This window comes from Anoplolepis gracilipes, chromosome 12, assembly GCF_047496725.1.
Source record: "Anoplolepis gracilipes chromosome 12, ASM4749672v1, whole genome shotgun sequence".
Classification (NCBI taxonomy): Eukaryota; Metazoa; Arthropoda; class Insecta; order Hymenoptera; family Formicidae; genus Anoplolepis; species Anoplolepis gracilipes.
The window spans coordinates 4,461,537-4,484,531 of NC_132981.1; the positions used below are offsets into that span (position 1 = coordinate 4,461,537).

The 22,995-nt window shown below is 27.0% G+C and overlaps 3 protein-coding genes across 10 annotated transcripts in view; 1 reads left to right on the top strand and 2 right to left on the bottom strand.

The window, feature by feature from the left end:
- Tk (tachykinins) overlaps positions 1 to 19,732 on the top strand; it is a 53,815-nt gene extending 34,083 nt beyond the window's left edge. Inside the window, exons 2-7 of one of the 3 annotated variants that reach the window (XM_072902992.1) lie at positions 13,775 to 13,967; positions 14,079 to 14,348; positions 14,724 to 14,981; positions 15,195 to 15,417; positions 16,292 to 16,525; positions 17,856 to 19,732. In XM_072902992.1, coding sequence (XP_072759093.1) covers positions 13,776 to 13,967; positions 14,079 to 14,348; positions 14,724 to 14,981; positions 15,195 to 15,417; positions 16,292 to 16,525; positions 17,856 to 17,866 — 1,188 coding nt within the window. In that variant the 5' untranslated portion in view covers position 13,775 and the 3' untranslated portion in view covers positions 17,867 to 19,732. The remainder of the gene's footprint in view (positions 1 to 13,774; positions 13,968 to 14,078; positions 14,349 to 14,723; positions 14,982 to 15,194; positions 15,418 to 16,291; positions 16,526 to 17,855) is intronic. The other 2 variants (XM_072902993.1, XM_072902994.1) reach the window with 2 other exon arrangements.
- The window catches only part of LOC140671588 (uncharacterized), a 91,756-nt gene extending 68,761 nt beyond the window's left edge, over positions 1 to 22,995 (bottom strand). For all 6 annotated transcript variants that reach the window (XR_012047768.1, XR_012047769.1, XR_012047770.1 and 3 more), the window contains exons 1-3: positions 22,832 to 22,995; positions 22,490 to 22,669; positions 20,921 to 21,019 (exon numbers count right to left, since the gene is read on the bottom strand). Coding sequence is in view for 3 of the 6 variants with exons in the window: in XM_072902998.1 (XP_072759099.1) it covers positions 20,921 to 21,019; positions 22,490 to 22,669; positions 22,832 to 22,874 (322 nt within the window). In the remaining 3 variants the exon portion in view is untranslated. The remainder of the gene's footprint in view (positions 1 to 20,920; positions 21,020 to 22,489; positions 22,670 to 22,831) is intronic.
- Positions 321 to 3,724, bottom strand: LOC140671805 (uncharacterized). Its single transcript, XM_072903413.1, has 4 exons — positions 3,532 to 3,724; positions 3,285 to 3,450; positions 1,383 to 1,594; positions 321 to 1,180 (listed from the first exon to the last, which is right to left on the bottom strand). Exons 1-4 carry the CDS (start codon positions 3,621 to 3,623, stop codon positions 1,099 to 1,101), a joined length of 552 nt encoding a protein of 183 aa, XP_072759514.1. The 5' UTR covers positions 3,624 to 3,724; the 3' UTR covers positions 321 to 1,098.

Below are 22,995 nucleotides of genomic sequence, written 5' to 3' on the forward strand. Positions count from 1 at the left end.
AAAGTAAGTTTGTAAATTTCCTTATATTTTCTCAGTCAGACTCTCTTTCTTTCTCTTTCTCTCTCTCTCTCTCTCTCTCTCTCTCTCTCTCTCTCTCTCTCTCTCTCTCTCTCTCTCTCTCTCTCTCTCTCTTTCTCTCTCTGAGTTAGTTTTATTTCAATTTTTTTATCTCAATTATACTTTCAATTATATTTATAATCGGAATACTTTCCGTTAATTTTTAATTAAAATTATATAAATATCAAATATCTCGTTAATTGAAATATGTCACACCAATTTTTGGTATTTCTTAATTGGTCTCTCCTCTAATTGGAACACCCCAGCATTAAAAACTTATAATTTCAGACACTACGTAAACAGCACGCCAAATAATTGTGTGTTTTTGTTTTTATATATTTTAAATTTTAAATAATTAATATAATTTTATAATCAATTAAAATTTTGAGAAAAAGTTTAAAGAGGATTCACGCAATGAGAAATGATACTGTCAAATTAACCATTGGTATTATTGCACTACTCTGTATTTATAATCGGGTGCATTAATTGCAGGTTTTATAATTTGACAATAATAACTGCATTCTATTTAACAGTCTGCAAAACTTTTAATGTATAATCATCAATTTGTGTATAATCATCAGTTATATTTATAGGATTTCAAATATCACGATGGATTGATGCAGATGAAACTAGCATTGATTTTACCTTGTAACGGCAACGTTGCTGTATTATTAGAAATTATTTCTTTGAAGATGTTAGTTACACGAAACAACGAAGAAGAAAATTTAAAAAGACAATAGTTTGTGTAATCAGTTTTTATGAATGATATTTAAATTGCCCGCATGTTATTGACAAAAAATATAATCTATGCAAAAATAATTAAATAATAATAATAAAATTTAATAAAATTAAATCTTGCCAAATTTTCATAAAAATATAAAAACTATAGTTTCCGTTTGCAATATAATATTATATTATCATTATTTATATTCTTTTCTAATATTTCTCGTTAGAAAAGATTATAAAATACAATAAAACAGTTCTGTAAAAAATTAAAAAATATATTTATTTAATTTTATTTTCTTCTATAAGAAAAGCACATTATTCATTTAGGAAGATACGTTTTCGCTTTAAAATGCTCGTCCTTCTTTTTTGCGTATCCGCTTCGGTATTATAACACGGCCTGTAATTACGTGAAGTTTAATTTAATTTCAAATTAATTTACGCATTATCACAAAAAAATGTTTTTTGATAAATAAAAATAAATTGATTTATAAAGTCCTAAATATTGTATATTTAATTTTAATTGAATAACAATTATATTTAAATAATGTTTAGAATAATAAAAGATTTTTTATAACAATTTTTTAATTTGATATAAATACCGTAATTCGGTTCCTATTTCGATAATAATTTCTTGTAATTGTTCAATAATTGAATGCCATGCTGTCACAAAACTGTCATCAACAATGTCCTCTTTACAGTCACGTCTCATCCATATTCCCATAGTAAGAATTACAATTATTATTACAATTCCTTGAAATACTAATAGCCACTGATTATGAAGCACGTTCTTCCAATATTCGCTTGCCGTAATCTTTTTATAATAAATTATATCATAAAAGACATGTAAATAATATAACTTTTTTAACTTGCTAAGCAATGTTTCTATTGTGTGATTATATTTTTAATTATAAGTATACAAACACTAAGAAAAGTTGTATTTAATTAAAATTAATCATAATAATCTAATCTTCTAAATTAATGAATTATGATTATATTATAAATCAAGTAAGTTATAAAATAAGTATTTTTTTAGATAATTTTGACTAAATTGCATTTTAACACAAATTTAAGATTATAAAAGAAAAAGAGAGAGAGAGAGAGAGAGAGAGAGAGAGAAATCTTTTTTCCAATATATTTAACTCTCTTTGAAGAAAACTTTAAATATATTTTATATACTTTATTTTCTCATTATACTTTTCTAGTTAATCTTTTCACACTCGAACGTGACGCTTTGAGTTTTATAAGAAACTTTCAATGATATCACTACGACCATGTTTCGATAATGCAAAGGGTAAAAATTGAAAATTAAAAGTTATATCAAAATGGCAATATTAAAATTTCTTGATACAGAGTCTATCTAGCTGGAAGTATATCTATTAAAATTAAAATATACATCTATATATCCTTTATTTTAAGCGAGAACACTTATAATAAATAATTAAGAAAATATCTGATAATAAAAAAATATTTTTTCCTGCTCCATCAGATCTCTTTTACTGTTAGATAATAATGCGATTATCAAAATACAGTGGATGAGACAAGCTTGTTTAGTTTCCATTATAGAAGAGCGAGCTCTCTTAGCAAACAAACTCCGCATAAACTTTTTTCATCTTCACAATTTTTGGAAACCTTGAGCGTCATTGAATCCGAAAGTTTAAAAGCCTCTCATTGTGCATGCAATACACTGACATCCTGTAAAAACTGCGACGTTCGGTGATGTCGTAGGTATTCTATTTATCGAGTTTTTCCAACAACCTTTCGGTTACTCAGCTGTCTCGTTAAAACTTTTAAGCCCGTCAACGCACTTTTACGCAACGCCGTAAACTGTACAATATTTACTTTTCGAAATACGAGCTTTTCTCACTTTTCATAAAAATGAATATCTCAATGTATCCAACAACTGATTTATATCACATATACTAGATATTTTTCCAACTTATGGATTATACATATTAGTTTGACATTGTTAATTTATTTTAAAAATTAATATAATAAATTAGCCAGTAAAATAACACAAATTGAAAAAAAATTCTCTTAAATAATTTATTACATTGAAATGTAATTTTAAAAAGAATGTGAAATATTAACAATAAGTATTCAATATTTTTCCATTACGAATAGCAAAAGTACATGTATCAATATTCATTCCATTCATTATGAATTTTATCTTTTAATTTTGCAGAACGTATTTGCTTTCAGTAAAAAAGAAGAACTGAACAAACTTTAAAAAAACTTTATCAATAAAAATACAACAGCAATAAAAAATAATATCAGTAATGACATTAAAATTTTCTAAAGAATATGTTAAACGAAGAGAATAGCAAGTATGCTGCAAAAAGTCACTAAGCAATCAGAAACTGGATATCCATGTATCTATTGAGAGCTCTTATAGTTATTAAAGTTTTAATTATATATCGTATTGAAGGTACAGTGTTATAATAAAATACTGGAAAGAAATATTGGAAAGAAAATTATAAACAAATTGCAGGAAATGAAATAACCTTTAATTTGCTTTTGGGTAAGTCCGTATTTCTTCGTACTTTCGGAGCCTCAGATCTGATTGTGAGACTCTTCTTAGTATTTTTGTCACTGAAATCAATCTCAGGATTTACTCGTAACTTTAACGCTTTTGAAGTATAACTGTCTAATTTATCAAATTTGGCTGTACTGAAAAATGTGATTATTATTGCCGTTTTTTATTAATTATGTCAAGCAACAAATATATGTGAAACTATCTTATAATTTTACGTGAATATCTGTGAATTCGAATAATCCTTGGATGTTCTTCTTTTTGGTCTGTGAAAGATACCGAATGATGAATAAGTTACGAATTTAACCATACTGTTACAGAAAATTTAGCGAACCATGAAAACGAGAAATAAGCCAAATATTCAATTCATGTACTATCGATTTATTTTTGCTATCGATATACTATAAGAAATAAAATTTATAAAGTTAAAATTAACAATGCCTTGCATTATACCAATTAAAAAATTGTACGAATAAAAAATTTTGATCCAACTCTGATCAAAATACTTATAATATATAATACATATATGTAATAATATATATGTAATATATATATATATATATAAAACAATTTGAAATCATAATTTTTTTACAATAAATAAAAATTATATAAATTATTCGATTGATTAAAAATTTTCATATAATTTGCATATAATAATTATATGGAAATTTTTAATCAATCGAATAATTTATATAATTTTTATTTATTGTAAAAAAATTATGGTTTCAAATCGTTTTTTACCAAACCTTTTTTACCGTTACGACCAGATAAAAACATAATTAGATACGGTCGTTGAATTCAGAATTATCATTACACACAAAATTGAAGTCTCACACAATAATCAATATAACTGAATATTTCCTATTTGAACTGGGCAGATATCACGTAACATCTTTATGGTCTTCCGACTAATGGGCATATGCTTTATCAGATATCACCATGACAAATCTGTTCTATCCACAGACTTCTATAAACCTAGACTGATAATAGAGAGATGCGACAGATAAAGCCAGGGTAGCTATTTACAATTGGGTAGAATATGTATACATATATATATATATATATATATATATATATACATGTATGTGTATGTGTGTGTATGTATATTCATTTTTAATATACTTACTTTTTTACACTTATTCACATCCAATTAAATTGTAAATGGCTACCCTGACTTTATTTCTCACTATATAAAACTTTGCTGTGTTAACAATCTAGTATAATATAAAAGTAAAATACAGAAGTTTGTAATTCTATCTTTCATCATTTAAAACAAATGATAACATAGTCTTGTTCTTTCCAAGCAAAGAACGCCAAACTCGTTCCGAACGGAAACAACATTTTCTTCGCCCTCAAAGTCAAAAATGCTTAAACTTTTTTTATATATAACACACGATATCTTTAATTTATTCTCTCACTACGTTTCCTTTATGATTGTGCCGAAGAGAAATTTTTTGCTCGCTAGCGCCGCTTTAATCGAACGCTTTAAGAGCAATTCGCTGCATCGAGAAAACGAACTTTTTTAAGTCTAATAGAAAATAAATTCTTTTCGCAAGTAAAATAATATTTCTATTTTATGTTTATACAAGTATTCTTGATAAATTTATTTGCCGAATCATTTTCGTAAAATACCACTGATGAGAAATACCACGAAGATGCAAGAAGAGAGATACATTAATTTCAAATTACAAACATAAAGGATATTGTACTGTATATGTCTGTAGATCCATTTCCCTAAAGGATTAATATTATCTTTGTCGTTGCAAGAATTCGTCACTGATGTAATTTATAATTGTCTACAGGAGTATTAGGGTTTACTGAAGATATGAGTCACGGCTATTAATATGTCATTTAATTATCGTTGGTTTCTACAATAGCGCTGTTTGCAACGTACATCATAACATACATCATTCTAGTTTAGTATGTAATCTAATGCATTTGTTTTGTGTTAGGTTTACTGAAAATAATTCAATTTATTATGTATGATAAACGTAATAGCTTAGGTTTATAGTATAGTACAATATAACAATAAACCCATTGATAGAATTAGTGTATCATGGCATTTAAGAGTTTAGATTACAGTATAAGTATGTATATATGTATACGATAATATATACATTAAGCTTCTCGAATATAATCTCAATCCCTATTTGACTAAAATTAATCCTTGCTGATTCCAATCATATCTATTACTATAATATGATTTTGATAAGTAGAAATGTATTCCTCTCAAAACAAATTATTAATTACAATAATCGATATATTTTAATATTCCTTTTTTATGACAACTCATGACAACTCATTGTTAAATAATGTGAATATGTACAATATTCACTATATGTATATACTATGTCGATAAAAGCGCAAAAATTATGATCCACTTGCATGTATCTTATTCATTTCTCTATCTCATGAGAACATGGTATTGTTATTTTTTCGATTCTTTTTCATGTAATTGATTCCATGTGATCAATCTCAAGTATTCATCCGGAAGATAAAATTAGAATGCTAGTGCAAAATATGCGTAGTAAGCATCGAGATGTAACGGCAGAAGCAAAGATCATTCTTAACTCTAGTGACATGAACAGAAATCCCAGAGGAAATGGCACAAGATTGATTGCAGGTGCGAGAAAGGTGCGAGAAACGAGTCGGAACAAGCTGTTTTTTTTACTGCAAACATGTGTGTCACTTCCGAATACACGATTAGTATTTATTCGATGTTGCACAATACCTGTGTCTCTTTTTGCAAGACATAGGGGGAAATTCGTTTTCTATATACGAGACTTAGTAAGAATTTTTTTACTTGATTTTTAAATTGCGATTATTGTTTTTTCAGATTATGTTTCACTTACACTTCAACGAATTAATAAAAAAATAGAATATATATATATATATATATATATATGTGTTTATTACTAGATAATAATAAATTTCCAATAAAATGTTTAACGGTTTTTTGTTCATTATATTATCCGAGATGTTTTTTAATTACAAGTATTTTTAACATAACCCATTTTTTCTTAATGAATAAAAATTAGAAATAAACTACAGTTTATAATAATAAATTTTTATTGATTTAGCGTAATAAAAAAACTAAAATACCACAAATTTATACTAAACAATTTGTAATCAAACAGTTTAAATTCTAATGCATTTTTTTAATCATGTAAAAATATGGCAACTCATAACTAAACGACTAAATTTTATAAAGTTCGTTAATTCGCTTACGTTATCTTACATGCCAACTGTTGACACTGACGTTTACATAAAACATTTCATTCGTATTCATGAATAGAAATTGGATTATCAGAATAGAGTACCAGTGTGTTAGCTCTTTAAATATTTGACTAAATATATAAGTTTATGTAAAATAACATATAATAGAAAAATATTAGCAATAATAATTAAAAATATGCAATGCGCAATTTAAAATCATACTTTATATGTTGATAAATAATGTACCCAATAGATAGATATCAAGATATTCCATTCTTATTAAACTCAAGCTAATACCTACATAAATATGTAACAAAGATCCTCACAAATTAAAGAGACTAACATGCTATCAGGCACTTTTTCTATTTCTACAACTGCTGCCAAATAAAGATTGTAAAGTTTATGTGCTAATTATTCTATCTGTCTTGAATTATTAAGGGTTTTTTATGAGACACCTTTTTGTTTATAAAATACTTTATTATATTTTATTGAAGAGAAAGAAAATGTGATAATAGAGATATTAAATATTGATATAGAAAAATATAATAATAGAGATATTAAATATTAATATAGAAAAATGTAATAATAGAGATGTTAAATATAACATTTTAAAATCTGTATATATATATATATATATATATATATATATATATATATATGTCTATATATAAAATGTTAATAATTTTATTAAACTTTTTAATATAACATTCAAACAAGAAAGTCCACTCGCACCGTTTTACTTTCGATATTGGACAATATAAAAAACGGATCTCGAAAACCTGTGCGCACAAGAATTGTGTCAAAAGAATTTTATAATAACAAAATGTGCAAAATAAAATTTTATTTCATTATTCTCATCAATAAAAATTCGTATCTTTCTTTCCCTCTTCTAAACAACAACTGTATCAATGCTCTAAAAAAAAAAGATAAAATATATTTGTAAGTTAAATTATCTTCGAAATTTCTTGTTCGTGTTAGACGCCAATTCCGACCTCAAAAGTTTCATTATGTCGGGAGTGAAATAACATTCACGCGTCTTTAGTCTTCAACTATCACGCGAAGTTACTTGATGTACATATAGATATGTATGTATATGACACTATTCAACAAGTTACTATTCAACAAAATGAATTGTCTGACGAGACAGCTTCGTTTACACGGAAATATATACCAAGTATCGTCATATTATGTCTTTTTCTTTCTATATCTTCCGAAAGACTGTAAATGTTAAAATTTAATAAATTTATTTGATATATTCTTTCTACCATGTAGATTATACTTTCTATTTTTTTAAAATCTATAGAATTAATACATTTACTTTTTAATCTATCTGAGAATATCATTTATTCAAAATTTTACAAATTTTTTCGCAACAATATATATTTATATATCTTTATAATATTTTTGAAACTGTAGCATTAAACGAAATGTATTCCTAAAAATATATTTGTTAAGTCCAGTAAGAAAACTTTCCATCATGTTTCTCATAGATTCTAGGAATTCAATTGTCGTTTTTACATGCTCATTAATATTTGATAATATCTGCAAGTATTCTTGCGGATGATTATGCTTAAATTACGTTCATATTTGCGACATATGCATCAGAAGATCCTGCTTCCTCTACTTCGCGTTTACACGATAGCTCGACATCTTCCAAAACTCGTAATATTTGGATAATAAAGTTAATATAGTCAAACTACACTTCTGATAATATTAGGATAACTCAAGCAATTAAGTATGGAAATTAGCACTAAATGTATCCACGGTTAATAGTAAATAATAAGCTTTATTGAAAAAAATGTTCAATTTTTTCTCTTGCAAATAACCATTAATTAAATTGTAGATAATGAAATGTCGCTCGAAATATTATGTCTTTTAATGATGTAATTTTACTGAGCTTGATGTAGCGGGTTTTTTGTCTTTATTTGATCAAAGTTATAATTCTTTTTTGCATTTCTTGTAATTAAGAGAATTGCCAGCAGCTTATAAAGGGCGAGCTTTTAATTGTTTTACTGAATAGAGCATCCATAATAATTGTCTGATTTAAATGAAAATTGAAATACTCGGAAAAAGATGAAAAACTGAAGAAGAAACTTACAATTAGTATTAATTTTTTACATATGTACAAGATAACAATGTAAAGAAATTGTTATTAGGGGAAGCTTGTTAATATTTTTTAAAATCCAAATTATAGTTTTATCCAATTTATAAAATTAAAAAAATTTGTTGAGTATCATAAAATATACATATTTAAAAATAATATTCTCTAATTTTAATATATATACGTAGATGTTTAAAAATAGATATACATACATTTCTCTCTCAGGCAATAACGTCAATATTAAAAAATAACTATCTAATCAAAAAAATCTTTACTAATATAAAATAATTTTCCTTCGTTCACGCCTTCACATGTGCAATGACCGAAGTGCCCATATGTGTAGGCGAACAGGGAATGCAAAGTTTCCTTATTTTATAAAAAAATATGATATATAAAATTTTTATGTGTCACATCCATCTCATACTTCTAATTTTTTTAAAGCATTTAAAATTACTTTTCGAAACTATTACACACGTGCACACATACATATATACATATATACACGCACCTTTATATGTATATGTGTATCATTTTTATATTTTTTTCGCATATTAAAATTTATTTTTACTTATCTTTATAAATTTATTTTTGATTAATTTAATCCTAAATTATACTTTGTACATGAAATGACGTACATCACTTCGTTTAAAATGTAAAGATACAGCGACATACATATGTCTGGCTTGAGTAAATTTGATTTATATATACCTATTAATTTCATATATAAATCAGATTTTTGTACAGTGAGGGAAATAGAACACGCGGTCCACGACGTGCGTTTGTAGGCGGACTCCGACGTGAATCGTTGTTTTACATTATGTATAACGCTATACTTTGAAAAGATAAATGCACCCTCATAGACAATAGAAGACTCCTCTCCCTGAGTGATTTTCTCTCATTGCAGTTTCTCCTCGAGCATTGTTTAGATTCATCTCAGCTTCTCTATCGATCTCTCTTTTTTTTCATAAAAGTTCAAGTAAGCGTCCTTGTTCTTTCTACATGTATGAACCGTATAGATGTACTCCAATCGATATACACTAGATCTTTTCGTATTATACATGATACAAACGTCAATGTTTGATGTAAAAGTTAATAAAATTTTAAACTAAATATCCTCATTTTACACATTCATTTTCTAAATTTATTTATGCATACTGCCACTTTATCACTATGAATATTTAATTTAATAGTATCATTAATTTTTTTTTTTTGAATATACGATTACGTATTGTATTTCAGTACACCCTCCTTTAATAAATAGAAATAATTAAGATATAGCAGTATACATTTAACTTGTCGAAATTATATAAGTTTCGAGGAATTAAAACTATTTCAACCCTGATCTATTTACTCAAAAACTGTCACATTCGATAACTTGTTTTTTTATACAATCTTCGTAGTATCTAACTTACAGTAAAAATAATTAAAGTTAAAGATAGAGTTTATCCGAGATGTGTATTTTCTTTTTGGCACAATTCTCGCCAACGTATCTTCGAGTGTCGCAAACAAACTTTTGATAAATCGCGTTCGACAATCGCAGCACGAAAACGAGAACGTCAGACTCTCTCGAGATTGTCATCTTTAAAGGAATATAACCGTGTGTAGGACAAGCTTGCTCAGAGAACGATTACACGAGTGACCGATCGGCGGTGAGGAACAGGCTCATCACCGCCCATCACAACACAGCGCCACAGACTCTCATGTATTTACCACCCTCCACCTCTTCATCCCGCTCTTATTACGCCGCGCTTCTCTCCCCATCTTCACTACCCTGACATGACACATGCCGAGCGTCTCGTGCCCCTTCGTCGAGCTAGAATTCTCGCTCCGTTTACTTTGAGCGACGAAGAAGCTGATCTCAACGGTTTACACACACACAATACGCGCATTTATACCTACGTCCCACGTTGCCATTAGTGTCTTTTATGCGCCATGGTTCCAGGAGGCGATCTTGCAATTGACATTTTTATATAAATGAATCCTTTTTTATTCTTGTTATTATTATAATTAATTAATTAAGAAATTAATCGAATCAATGCGCGCATATGTGTCTCCGAATCTTGAGAATCTCGACTATTATTAAAATTCCGAATCAATAAACTGATATATGCATTATAGTAAAAGAAATCCATTATACTTAAGCGATTAATTTATAACGACTCGTATGTATTTATTAAAACCCAGTTTATTATAGGTACAATTATTATTGCGTAATTTTGTGGATATATTGTGAAATTGTTGTATAATACGCATACGGCTACTAGTTGCAAGTTTATGCATATCGTTGACGTAAATCCTTGTAGTAACATTACCGTCCATTTACATAACCAAATCGATTAGCCGTAGGACAATCTACTAGTGTATTTAAGATCTTAAAGTAACTATACGTAAAGTTATGATTACTTGCATTTGACTTAAGGGTAATATATATAATGTATATAATATATATTATATGTATGTAATATATTTAATGTATTCTCTATACATATTCATAATCGTTTAAAACTGTAAAGAGAAAGAAAAAGAAAAAGAAAGCACTAAAATTTACAGCGCAAAAGAAAAACAACTAATACCAACATCATGATGATTATTATTAGCTGTAAATCTTATATCTGGATATCATATGTATTTTAAGTAAGTATTAAAAAATTAAACGAACAATTAGAAAAATATATTACAAAAAAATGTAAATTTTATTTTAAAAAATTATAAAAAATATGTAGATCTAAAGTAGTTCTGATAATCACCGGAACATTTAACAAAACAAAAAAAACATAAATAAAATTAGTGCTATACTTTCGACTGAAAACTAAAGTTGATACGTCCTACGTTTATGTTTATCGACAGCCAACGACAGACTATTGATACAGAGACAAAACCATAGACTCTGTTCAGGTATACGCAAATGGAAATCAAAGAATGAAAAAAATCTGATGTCTCGTTCCTTCTTTTTTCCACAATGTTTAACTTAATATATGTTGTAGAATTACATGTCTGATCTATTTCTTCATGTCTATAAACAAAACTTATATCTCCATTTCGAAAAGTGTGTAAATAATATTATTTTTGCTAATACTTTTTTATTGTTTTATCAGAGAGAGAGAGAGAAAGAGAGAGAGAGAGAGAGAGAGAGAGAATGTTGATTCAACATCAACACAATTTATAATGCACTAGAAATTATTGAATTCATTTAATTATTTTTGCGGTGTATATATAAACATGCCAATGCCACGTGTTTACGAACGATATCGAATCACTGGCTGAATAGAAACGTATTAAACTGAAATTGATCAACGTTTCACACAATACGACAGCGAATAATATGTAGAACATAAAAGAATATAAAATATAACTAAACAACGTTGCTCAGTCAAGTTGCTAGTTTTTACCATAGGACATAGATCTGTTGCATATCATTGTGTAAAAATCACATAATTTATCTTTTTCATCAACTTTTTTTTATATTTCTATATGTGAGAAAATAATATTATAAAAACAAGATATTGAATATTAATAAAAATTAAACTTTAGTAAATATGCTAAATTAAATTGATTACTTATGATATATTTTATTAGATATGATTTTTTATATTTACACACACACACACATAATTAACAATTTATTATAAAAAATAATTAAATAAACAAATGTATTAATGAAAAAATAAACGACATACTAGAGGAATATTTAGTTTGCTTGATCGAAGAAAGAAAGAGAGAAAAAATATATAAATTTAATGAAAAAAATTAATGCGAAATTTGATGGAAAAATTTAACGCTTAAGAATATTATGTTTATTTTATTTTCAATTTTAATGACAGTTACAGTCACTGTGACTGTATAGATGCTGTGACTGCATAGATGCTTTTACCGTGTATATAAAGTTATTCTATTATGCTGCAAAGAAAATAAATAACAAAATAAAATTATATGAAATAATTCGCATATAATGCATTGTAAAGTAAAGTTTATATTATTAAAATATAAGCAAAGTTAATGTTTTTAAATGTTTTATTTTTTTATGTTTTGAATGTTTTATATTATTAAAATATATAAGCATATGTAGTTAATGTATTTAAATATTTAATTTAAATTTTTCGCTCAATCTCGGAAAATGCCAATATGTGCAGGTATTTTTTATTAGAAAAATATTTAAAACTTGTTTCTGATTAACAACTGGAATGTGTTTTGCTCATCTCTAGATGGCTGTTTATTGATATTCCTCGATCTTGCCATGGCGCGAAATGCTTTGAGAAAAGCATGCCTTTATCCTATCCTTTCATTTGCTAATTATAGCTTCTGCTTTGAAAGGTAACGGCACTTTTAACTTCCGGATTTAAATTTACTTTGATTTTTTTCAAAAGACGTGCGTTTTTTTTTAATTAATCAGATACTGCTCCTAATTTATATCCCGTTCTTTTTAACTTCGAATCTTCTCCCTCCCTCCCTCCCTCTCTCTCTCTCTCTCTCTCTCTCTCTCTCTCTCTCTTTTGCAACGCAGATTTTTTTCTAATACTAAAAATGTATTTTTGTATTTTTTCTGAATTTTCGGCATCTATTTTTATTTTTCACACATTTTGTTCTCGCGAAATGTATTATTTTCTCACAATACGATTTTCTTTTATGGTTAAATTCTCTTGCACATAACATATAATATATCATGCCAACAGCGCGCTTTAATCTTCTCATATCTCCTACATACATAGAATAGCAACAAAATTTATTTGCATGCATGTTGCTCATATATTAGATTTATATAATTAATTGACGCAAACAAAGAATTAAATTGCTTATTAAATAATCAATTTTTATCTTTTCTTTCCTTTTTAGAAACTTAAAAAGAATTATTCTCTTTTATAATCTATATCAATTAATAATCAGAATAAAATATTAATCTTTCTATTATTCAAATAACCTGTTTGTTCATTTCTCATGTGGACTTTACTCTAATAAAGAGCGAGTACATGATTGAAATTGACATTTTTTTAATATTTGAGAATTATATTCGAATTAATAAATAGTTTTTACTAGAAGTTCCAAACTTTGGAAGTTTAGTTGAATATTCATGTTTAAGTTTCTAGCGCGAAATAATAAAATCAACATTTTTTTGCGGATATTGACCATTTATCTTCGATATGTTTCAGAATGCTTATCAACTCAGTTCTCTTTCTGGCAGTCTGGATCAGTTCGTCGTTTGCGGAAGAATCGTCTCCCAGCGATGCTACGTCCGACAAACGGGCGCCTATGGGATTTCAGGGTATGCGTGGAAAGAAAAATCTCATTCCCACTTCCACAGAACACAATAAATTATCTAAAAGAACGCTAATGGATTTTCAAGTAAGCCACTTCTCTATTAAAAACTAATACGAAGAAAGCGCAGAAAAAGAAATTGTTTCACTTAATTCTTACTTCCTGAATTATTTATAAGAAATGTATTATTAATTATAGGATATGCGGGATAATAAAGATTCGAATGGGCCCGACATTGAAGATAATTTTTTGCATGAGTTTGAGAAACGGGCACCAATGGGATTTCAGGGTATGAGAGGGAAAAAAGATTATTTGACACCTGATTTTGAAGAATCCTTATATGACGAGAAAAGAGCACCAATGGGTTTTCAGGGTATGAGAGGCAAGAAAATTTTTTCGGAGGATGATTATTATAAACGAGCACCAATGGGATTTCAAGGAATGAGAGGAAAAAAGTCTTTGGAAGAGGTAAGCCCGAAGACATTCGATTAATTAAATTATTAAATTATTACACTTGAAAAGAATTTAAGATCGTGATAAAGCGTATAATTCTTTAAGTAACATTCTTTTAAAGTATGACGATCGTACATAAATGGATGTTATAAATATTATACTTTACTTTTTGCTCTCTGAGCTTTCTGTGTTTTAAGAGGAAATATACGTAAATCTTTCATGAACATTTAATTATAACATTTTTTAATCATCCGTGAGCACTTTAAATATAATCATTTTTAATTAGCAACATTTACTTTGCTTAAAATTCTTAATGTTACTTCTTATATTAATATATATTCTACTTTATTAAAAAATACCAAAAATTGTGTGGTGTGTATATATAAACAGGTATTAAGTGAAATTGAAAAGAAGGCCGCGATGGGCTTTTATGGTACAAAAGAAAAAAAGACATACGTTTTGGAATATCCGGAAGATTACGAAAAGAGACTGCTTGCGATGGGATTGCAAGGTATTCGTGACAAGTTAAAAGAATTTCCGATAGAGTGGGAAAAAAGGGCTCCCATGGGATTTCAGGGAATGAGAGGCAAAAAATCATTGCTCGACGAGATAGAAGAACTTGAAAAACGAACTATCATGGGTTTTCAGGTTGCTTACTTAATTGTAAAGTTATATCTCTAATATATTTCATAGGAAAAGCGAAAATATGTGTAAAATAGTATACAATTTTGCTATAATTATTACAAAATAAATAATACTTTTTTAATTCAATTTAATAATAGCATGAAAACATACAACACATATACATAACAAAAAAAATTTAAGAAATTTTATTTATTATTTATTTAATCATCTTTCCAGGGCATGAGAGGCAAGAAAAATACCTTTGAAAATTACGTAGATTACATGGATCCTGAGATGGATTTCGACAAGAGGGCACCCATGGGTTTTCAAGGAATGAGGGGTAAAAAAGATTCTGATAAAAGAGCACCTATGGGTTTTCAAGGCATGAGAGGCAAAAGAAATGCAGGAAGATTTGATACCAACATTGACTTCGACACCCGATCAACAAATGAATATCAAGGTAATCGATGTAATGTACAATTATTGAGAATAAGAGAAACATCTGTATAATCGCGTTTTTATTGATATACATTATATTATTATTTTTTATAAATACACACACACGCATAGTATAATTATTAGGAAATTTTAAAAAATAACTGTTGATTGAAATCCTTTTATTATTTCAAAAGTTTGACAGAAGTTTCATAAATCTTGCAGTAATCTTGCAGTGTAATATATTAAAATTAAGTAATTACGTTTATATAGCCTCTCAATTCAAAGATAAATTAATCAAAAGAAGGGGCTTTAAGAACCGAACACACCCACACCTTGCTTTCGGCTCTTAAAGCCCTTTTGATCGATTAACTTATATTAAAATTAAACTTATATTATCAGCATAGAATTAAACATAAGAAATTGTGAAGACAGAAAAAATTAACAGAAGTTTCTCTTTTTATACGAGGTTTAAAAAAAGTTAAAAACATGTTTGTTCGATATTTAGTTAAAATAAAAAAATATCCGCAAACGTGAATTTTATTATAGCTGTCAATAAGACTTAAACAAATTAGAATTTCTGCAATAGCTTGATGGTATTTTCTCTCGTTTTTATCATGCACTGGAGTATTTTGTGAAATAGCTCAGTGCTTCCTCAATAGCCCTTGTAACATGACTAGACGATAATCGATAGAGTTCATCCCCAACAGAAAGAACGCGTAACAGAAGTTTTCCAAACGTTTGTTTTTTATTATACATATACCTCCGAGCTAAATTCTATATTGAAATAGCGGACAGGTTTTTATTTTATTTTTTTTTTTCCTTTCGCTCATATACGTCATGCGATTTTGAGCTCGAAATGGTCACATTCGTCCATATTGTGTATTTCCTCCGAGCAGGAACGAGCAATAGAAGAAACGCTCTAGCCTCGTGCCAGCTCGAAAAACGATCGCCCTTCCGATATTTCGAGATGCGCGGTAAGAAAAATCCACGATGGGAATTACGGGGGATGTTTGTGGGGGTAAGAGGCAAAAAATGGGCGACAGCCCCGTACGAGGACGACAGCCCGTTCGTAAGTGTGTTTGATAACACCGAAAGGATTGGCGTGGATGGGGATTCGCCAGCAATATTAGGTAATTCGATTAGCTGATCAGCCAATTGATATCAAGCATTTATATCACGATTCTTTCAACGTTTCGTCTATCTTTCATATGTATCTTAATGGCTGAATAATTCTGCTTCTCTAATCTTTGTCGTGTAGCGGGTTTAATATATCATGTGTTTGCAGAGAAAAAAAAGAAAAATAAACTATCTTATTTAATTAACTTAGTTTTTCTTAGAGAAATACTTTTTAACATTTTCTAACATTATAATACATGATTATATTATTATTATTATAATAGCTTATTCTTGAGAGAATTTCTTGATATAAGCCAAATATATATTATTATAACTGTTCTATATTTTTTTATCCAGCATGTAACTCGTCGTGAGACATTTAAGTATTATCCAATGTTCTCTTTGTAATATTTACCGATATACTTTATTTCTTGTCGATAAAGCTTTGTAATATTTACGCTTCTCAATTCTATACTTTTACTACATTCTATGATTAACACTTGTAATCGCCCGTTTACGAATTATTCCGCACTATTGATGCTGTGAAAATATTTTTCCTTGTATACCGGGTACCAAGTGACATTTAAAACAAAGCTGCGGATTATCTTCCTGGCGACTGCGAAACAATAGCGACGCAAGGGTCTGCTTTAAAAGTTCCACCGCGGCATATTGTCGTCGAAAAGTTGCTTACTATTGTGTACAGACGATTGCACGAAATAACGATAAAATTCTATATTCTGCTAACTTTGGGATGACAGTTTGACTGGTCATAAAATCCGATTATTTACTTATATACATATGATTCATTAACCTTGAAATACTTTCATCTTGAATTATTTTCTTTCTCTCTTTCTCTCTTTCTATTATGTCACATTTTAATTTTTATTAAAAAGAAATAATAATGAAGAATAAAAATAATAAATGCATTATTCAGATTATCACAAATGGTTTATCTATAATTGCACATAATTTCTTTATTAATGTCATAATGTTATTGTCATGGTATGTCATTGTCATAGTATATATCTTTTCATGCATATTAAACATATAAATGTGTGAACATTAATGTATTGCACTTGAAATATGAATAAATATGAATTAGATAGACAATATAATTAATTATTTTTTATTGATTAAATTTAGATTAATAGATTATATTTTTAATTGGACAACTTTATTGTATTGACAATAAGAGTTGTTCGTATGATAAAATTTTTTTCAATAGTTCTCGCAATAGTTTTGTGCAATTACACTAAACACTAAACAATTGAAATTAGAATGCGATTTTTTTCTCTTAGACATTTCGAAAGGATTATAAACCCGATTTTTTACTTTATGTTTCAGATTCACAATAATGCAGCAGCCCTTAGAAATGATAACTATTACGAAACATCTTCTCCAAATAATTAAACTGAGCTAAACCTAAATAACTGAATCTAAAAGTGAAGAAAAAGACACATCTATCAATTATGATGGAATATCAATTATGATAGAAATGCTGTCGTCTATTGATTTATAGATATATTAGTTCGTTAATAAAAAGCTTCGTTATTATTATTATTTTACATATCGTAAGCCGATATCTTGATCTAGTCAATGATAGTAAAATGGTTTGCTGTATACATTATATTATTTATGTTTTACCACTAGTATAAAATTTAAAACTGCGTGTAATGTATGCAGGTCGCAAGCCACAAATCATAGATACAATTAATATAGTGGAAGTGTAAACTCAGAATGTGTATAACAAACAAAGACAAATTTATATAGAATAGTTCTACAATAGTGTTTCAAAACAATATCCCGCGAAATGTTTGCTGCAATTTCATGGAAAACTTTCTTCTCTGTATAAAACACAGAAAATTAGACACATGTATATAAACTGTTAGATATTTTTAAATTTTAAATATTTAAAAAAACTTAAATGTTTAAATATTATTAAGTTATATATTTATATAAAATTTTATTTCATACTTTTTGCTTACAATTTAATTATCGTCAAAACTATTTTCAAGCTCCAAGTAAATGTTTAAGATTGGCAAAAAGATTGTATAATTGTAAGTGACTATAACTTGATTATATTAAACATATTTCCTTATTACACATTAATTAATTAAAATTTAATCTAAATACGTAAAAAATATTGTTTGATATTGACGTAAATTTTAAATGTATATTTCATCCAAACAAAAAATGTACACATACAGAAATAAATTTATTAATGATAAAAAATGAATATCTTTTTACATTGTTATTTAACATAATACAAAAAACTTTCTTTATGATCGCGCGTCTACGATTTGTATCTTGCAGCCTGCATATATTGCGAAAAATACGTTATATTGACGCTATAATTAACAGAATTAAATAAGGCAAATATATATTTTACCGACTACGATTGTACATGCAAGCAAAGTCTTTCAAAGGATGCCTACAACAGTATTATTGTTAATTCGTACAGGGTGTAATGTAAAAAGCAGTCATCAGTAGTAGTGATATATTTTTGAATAAATTTAGGAAAGATTATATAATTCTTAACGCAAAAAATGAAATCAATATCGAAATCACTAATTGCAATTTTTGAATTCTTAACATCAAATATTGTAGCCATATTAAGCTTTAAAATTAAAGTTTTAGTTAAAATAATATTGCTTTTAAATTAACATTACAAGATTTTACACATGCTTGAAATTTATCAGAAAGAATCTAATTTCAAATGTTAAATAATTTTTGTATTTTTTGTATTTAAAATAACATAAATAATACAACTTTATTGTTAAGGAAAAATCGATTCAGAGTTTATAAAAAAATGCATCTCTACTATTAAGCTTTTATAAAACACCCTGTATAAGTCCAATGTGTAGATGGCAAGAGATTTATTTTTAATTTATGGATATATATCGGAGCAATTATACGACAATATGATTTCACGTCCTCTACTTCGAGAAATAAAGAATATGGGGAGCAGGTGATGTGTAAGCTAAGATTGAATAATGTATAAAAATATTTAGTGTATCGTAACACATAGATAGGAATTATATTTTTCTCTGAATGTTAATCGATAATGTTATTGTAGATACACGATTATGTTCTCAATCATTGTTCATATCATTTTATTTTCGTCTTTGAGCGAAAATTATCAATGTTGAAGAGTGACCATTCATGTGGCCAACTGGTTGCGTTCAACAGGATAAAATTTAATTTTCTTATTTTACTGACAATGAGACACTTTGCTCAGTCTCTTTCGCGTGATTCTTATTTAAAATATTTTGCTCTTTATATTTAATTCTTATTTCTAGATATATTTTTGAAATCTTAAAAAGACACTCTCATAATTATTATATTAATAAGAATACAAATAAATTCCTCTCTGGTGAAAATTGTAACTTACTAATTTCAAATCACGCAATATGTGAAATTTATGTTGCTATGTACCTATGTTTGTTGCATATCTTGTTATAAAACAATAAATTGCTTCAGGCTCTAATATTTCTATAGTCCACAATGTTTTATTCATGTCCTATCTTTAATTATGTTATAAATGTAGAAATGCGAAATATTGATAAATATAATTAAATATGTAAAACTGGTTGGAAGTCGCAATTTTCCTTCCATTTGATGTTATTGTAAATCTTACTGAATCCGTCAAAAAATTGAGTGAGAAAGCTTATAAAACTTATAAACCCTATTAAAACTATAATAAAAATATTACAAATTCTGATTGTAATTCACATAAACAATAATCAATAAATGGCTGTCATGAATAATTTGTAATTACATATTTTCTAAACACATTATAAGTACCCATAAATTTATATTCATTTAGCATACATGTAAATTTATGAAAAAAGAATATATATGTATTATGTACATGTTCACGTATATATATTTATAATTATATTTTTGCTAATAAATTATATTATATTATATTAAAATTAAGAAGATAGTAAAAAATATTAATAAGCATTATTGAAAAATTACAATATGCGTCTATTTGAAATCATGAATCATTTGAGAAAAATTCAAATAAACAGATTAAAATTGTAATAAATATAATACAATTGATTGAAAATGACATAAGAGTTCACGCAAAAAAGATGTTATTTCTCGATTTATAGACTGATCTGTTATAATAAATATATCTATCGTAATAAATATATTATAACAAATATTTAACTATTTTCTTTTTCCAATACTTTTAAATAATCTCTCTTTATTATCAATTTCATATATTAAAAACAAAGCCACGTATATGCAATATGTAAGAACATATCTTCTTTAAAAATTATTTTTAAAAAATAAATTTGAAAATTGATATGTACTATATTCAATACAAAGTAAAAATAGCATAGGATACCTCACAAAGAAACCAATATATATATATATATATATATATATAAACCACTGACCTGTACAATAAATTGTTGATGTAGCAATGAACGGCATAAGGTGATATTTGTATGAAGATGTCCAAGTCATTCGTAACGTCCTCACAGTAATTGTTACATCTGTACATAAATAAGTACATTAAAAAATTAATTTTATGTCAAAAATAATTTCTTTCAAAACAATTAATTTTATAAAGTCAGGATTATTATTTAAATATTATAATGATATATATGTTGCTGATGGATTAAACATTATATATGTCTTGCTTGTCATATTAAAGAATTAAATTATTCATACTTATTTAAATTATTCATACTTACTTAAATTATTCATACTTAAAAAAGAAAAAAACTTAATAAAAAAAATTACTAACTTGAGTATTTTAAAAATTGTAAATTTGTTGTAATAAAATCAAAGTAAAATCAGTACAATTTTTTAAAGATTAACATCTATTAAACCCATTAAAAGTTTATAAAGTTTTTAATAAAAGTTCATACATATTTAATTTACTAAAAAATATGTAATTAAAAATTAATATATTACATTTTCATATATATTTGATTTTACAATTAGATACGTATATTTACTTACACATATATATATACATTGTCTTCTTTTATTTATATTAATAGTTTATAATGATTGTTATTATTTTTAGCTAGTAAAAGTTAATATATTGACAATTATCGCTAAAAAATCTGAAAATAATTAATAAAAATTATATCTGCAACATTAAAAAATCAATATAATGTAGAACTTTAGAAAAATCAGAAATGATTGAAAATGATTTATTTAATATATTATTCACACACGTTTGGGATTTATCTATTGTTTGATTAATAATTAAACTACAAATTTATACAAATTTATATTTTAAGAAATAAACAGAAAAATAGAAGCAAGTTCATAATACATTTTATCACATAGAAAATTTTTTGTAAAACATTGTGTTAATCTTTTAATTCTTTTATTTATTTATTTTTGAAAATAATAATATTCATAATAAAATAATTATCAATTATATACATATTTTAAACCTAATACACTCCTCGTGTGAGAGATCAATCATCTGACAATGAGTGAAAACTTTAACTTTTGCATCTTCTATGGTCCTATAATAATATATATTAGTTGCTTTACAAAAACTATATATCATTATAAAAAAAATTTATACTATATCGGGTTATATCACTAGATGTGCAATAAATCATGGAAGTACACATTTAATTATAGAAATGTTACACATGGATTTATCTACAAGATATCATAAATTAAAAATAAGGAATAAATTTAAAAGATAGTTTCCCTGGCAAAATTTTTATGTGCTGTATAATGCACTACTTGATCAAAATAAAATTTCTCCAAAATATAGAATTGGAATATAAATATATACTTTATAAGATATGTAATTTGTTACATGGTGCAGCCGATTATCTGCTCCGAAAAAATCACTCAATTTCTAGCTTTTAAAATTTTAGCTTAATATATATCTCATAAAACTAATAAATAGTCTCACAAGTTTATTCACAAAATGATGTTATTGCGAATAATCGCGTTTATTTCGCTCGATTATCTCTTTGTCGGCTTACCTGCGAAAATTATCACAGCTGAAAATCTTTGCTTCCTTACGATAGGACGATCCCGCGCAAAAGAGGAAAAGGGACGCGCTGCAAAAGCGCGCGTAGTATTTTTGGCGCCGAAATTTCCTTCTTCTGATTGGTCAATCGAACAAAGTACTTGTAGCGCCAAGTCGAACACGCAAGCGATTCCTAAACAGAATGTTTCAACTGTATAAAAACGGCATTATACATAGCAAACTTGATTCTAAATATATTACAAGTACGCAAAGGACCGATAAAATAAAAGAATTTAATGACTGATTATTTGATCTAAACGAAAAAATCGCTCGATTATTCTCTCTTGAAACATACCTGTTGGAGCCTTCCGTGCAGTCACTCGGTCACTTGTCGCCATCTACGCGAGGGAATCGAAGAAGCTAGATGCAAATTTTCTACCCGGTCGGTAAAGAGGGATCCGCTCTTTTTTACTCTCTAATTTCTGCTGCTAGGTTTGGTTAGTCTAGCAGACGACGGGA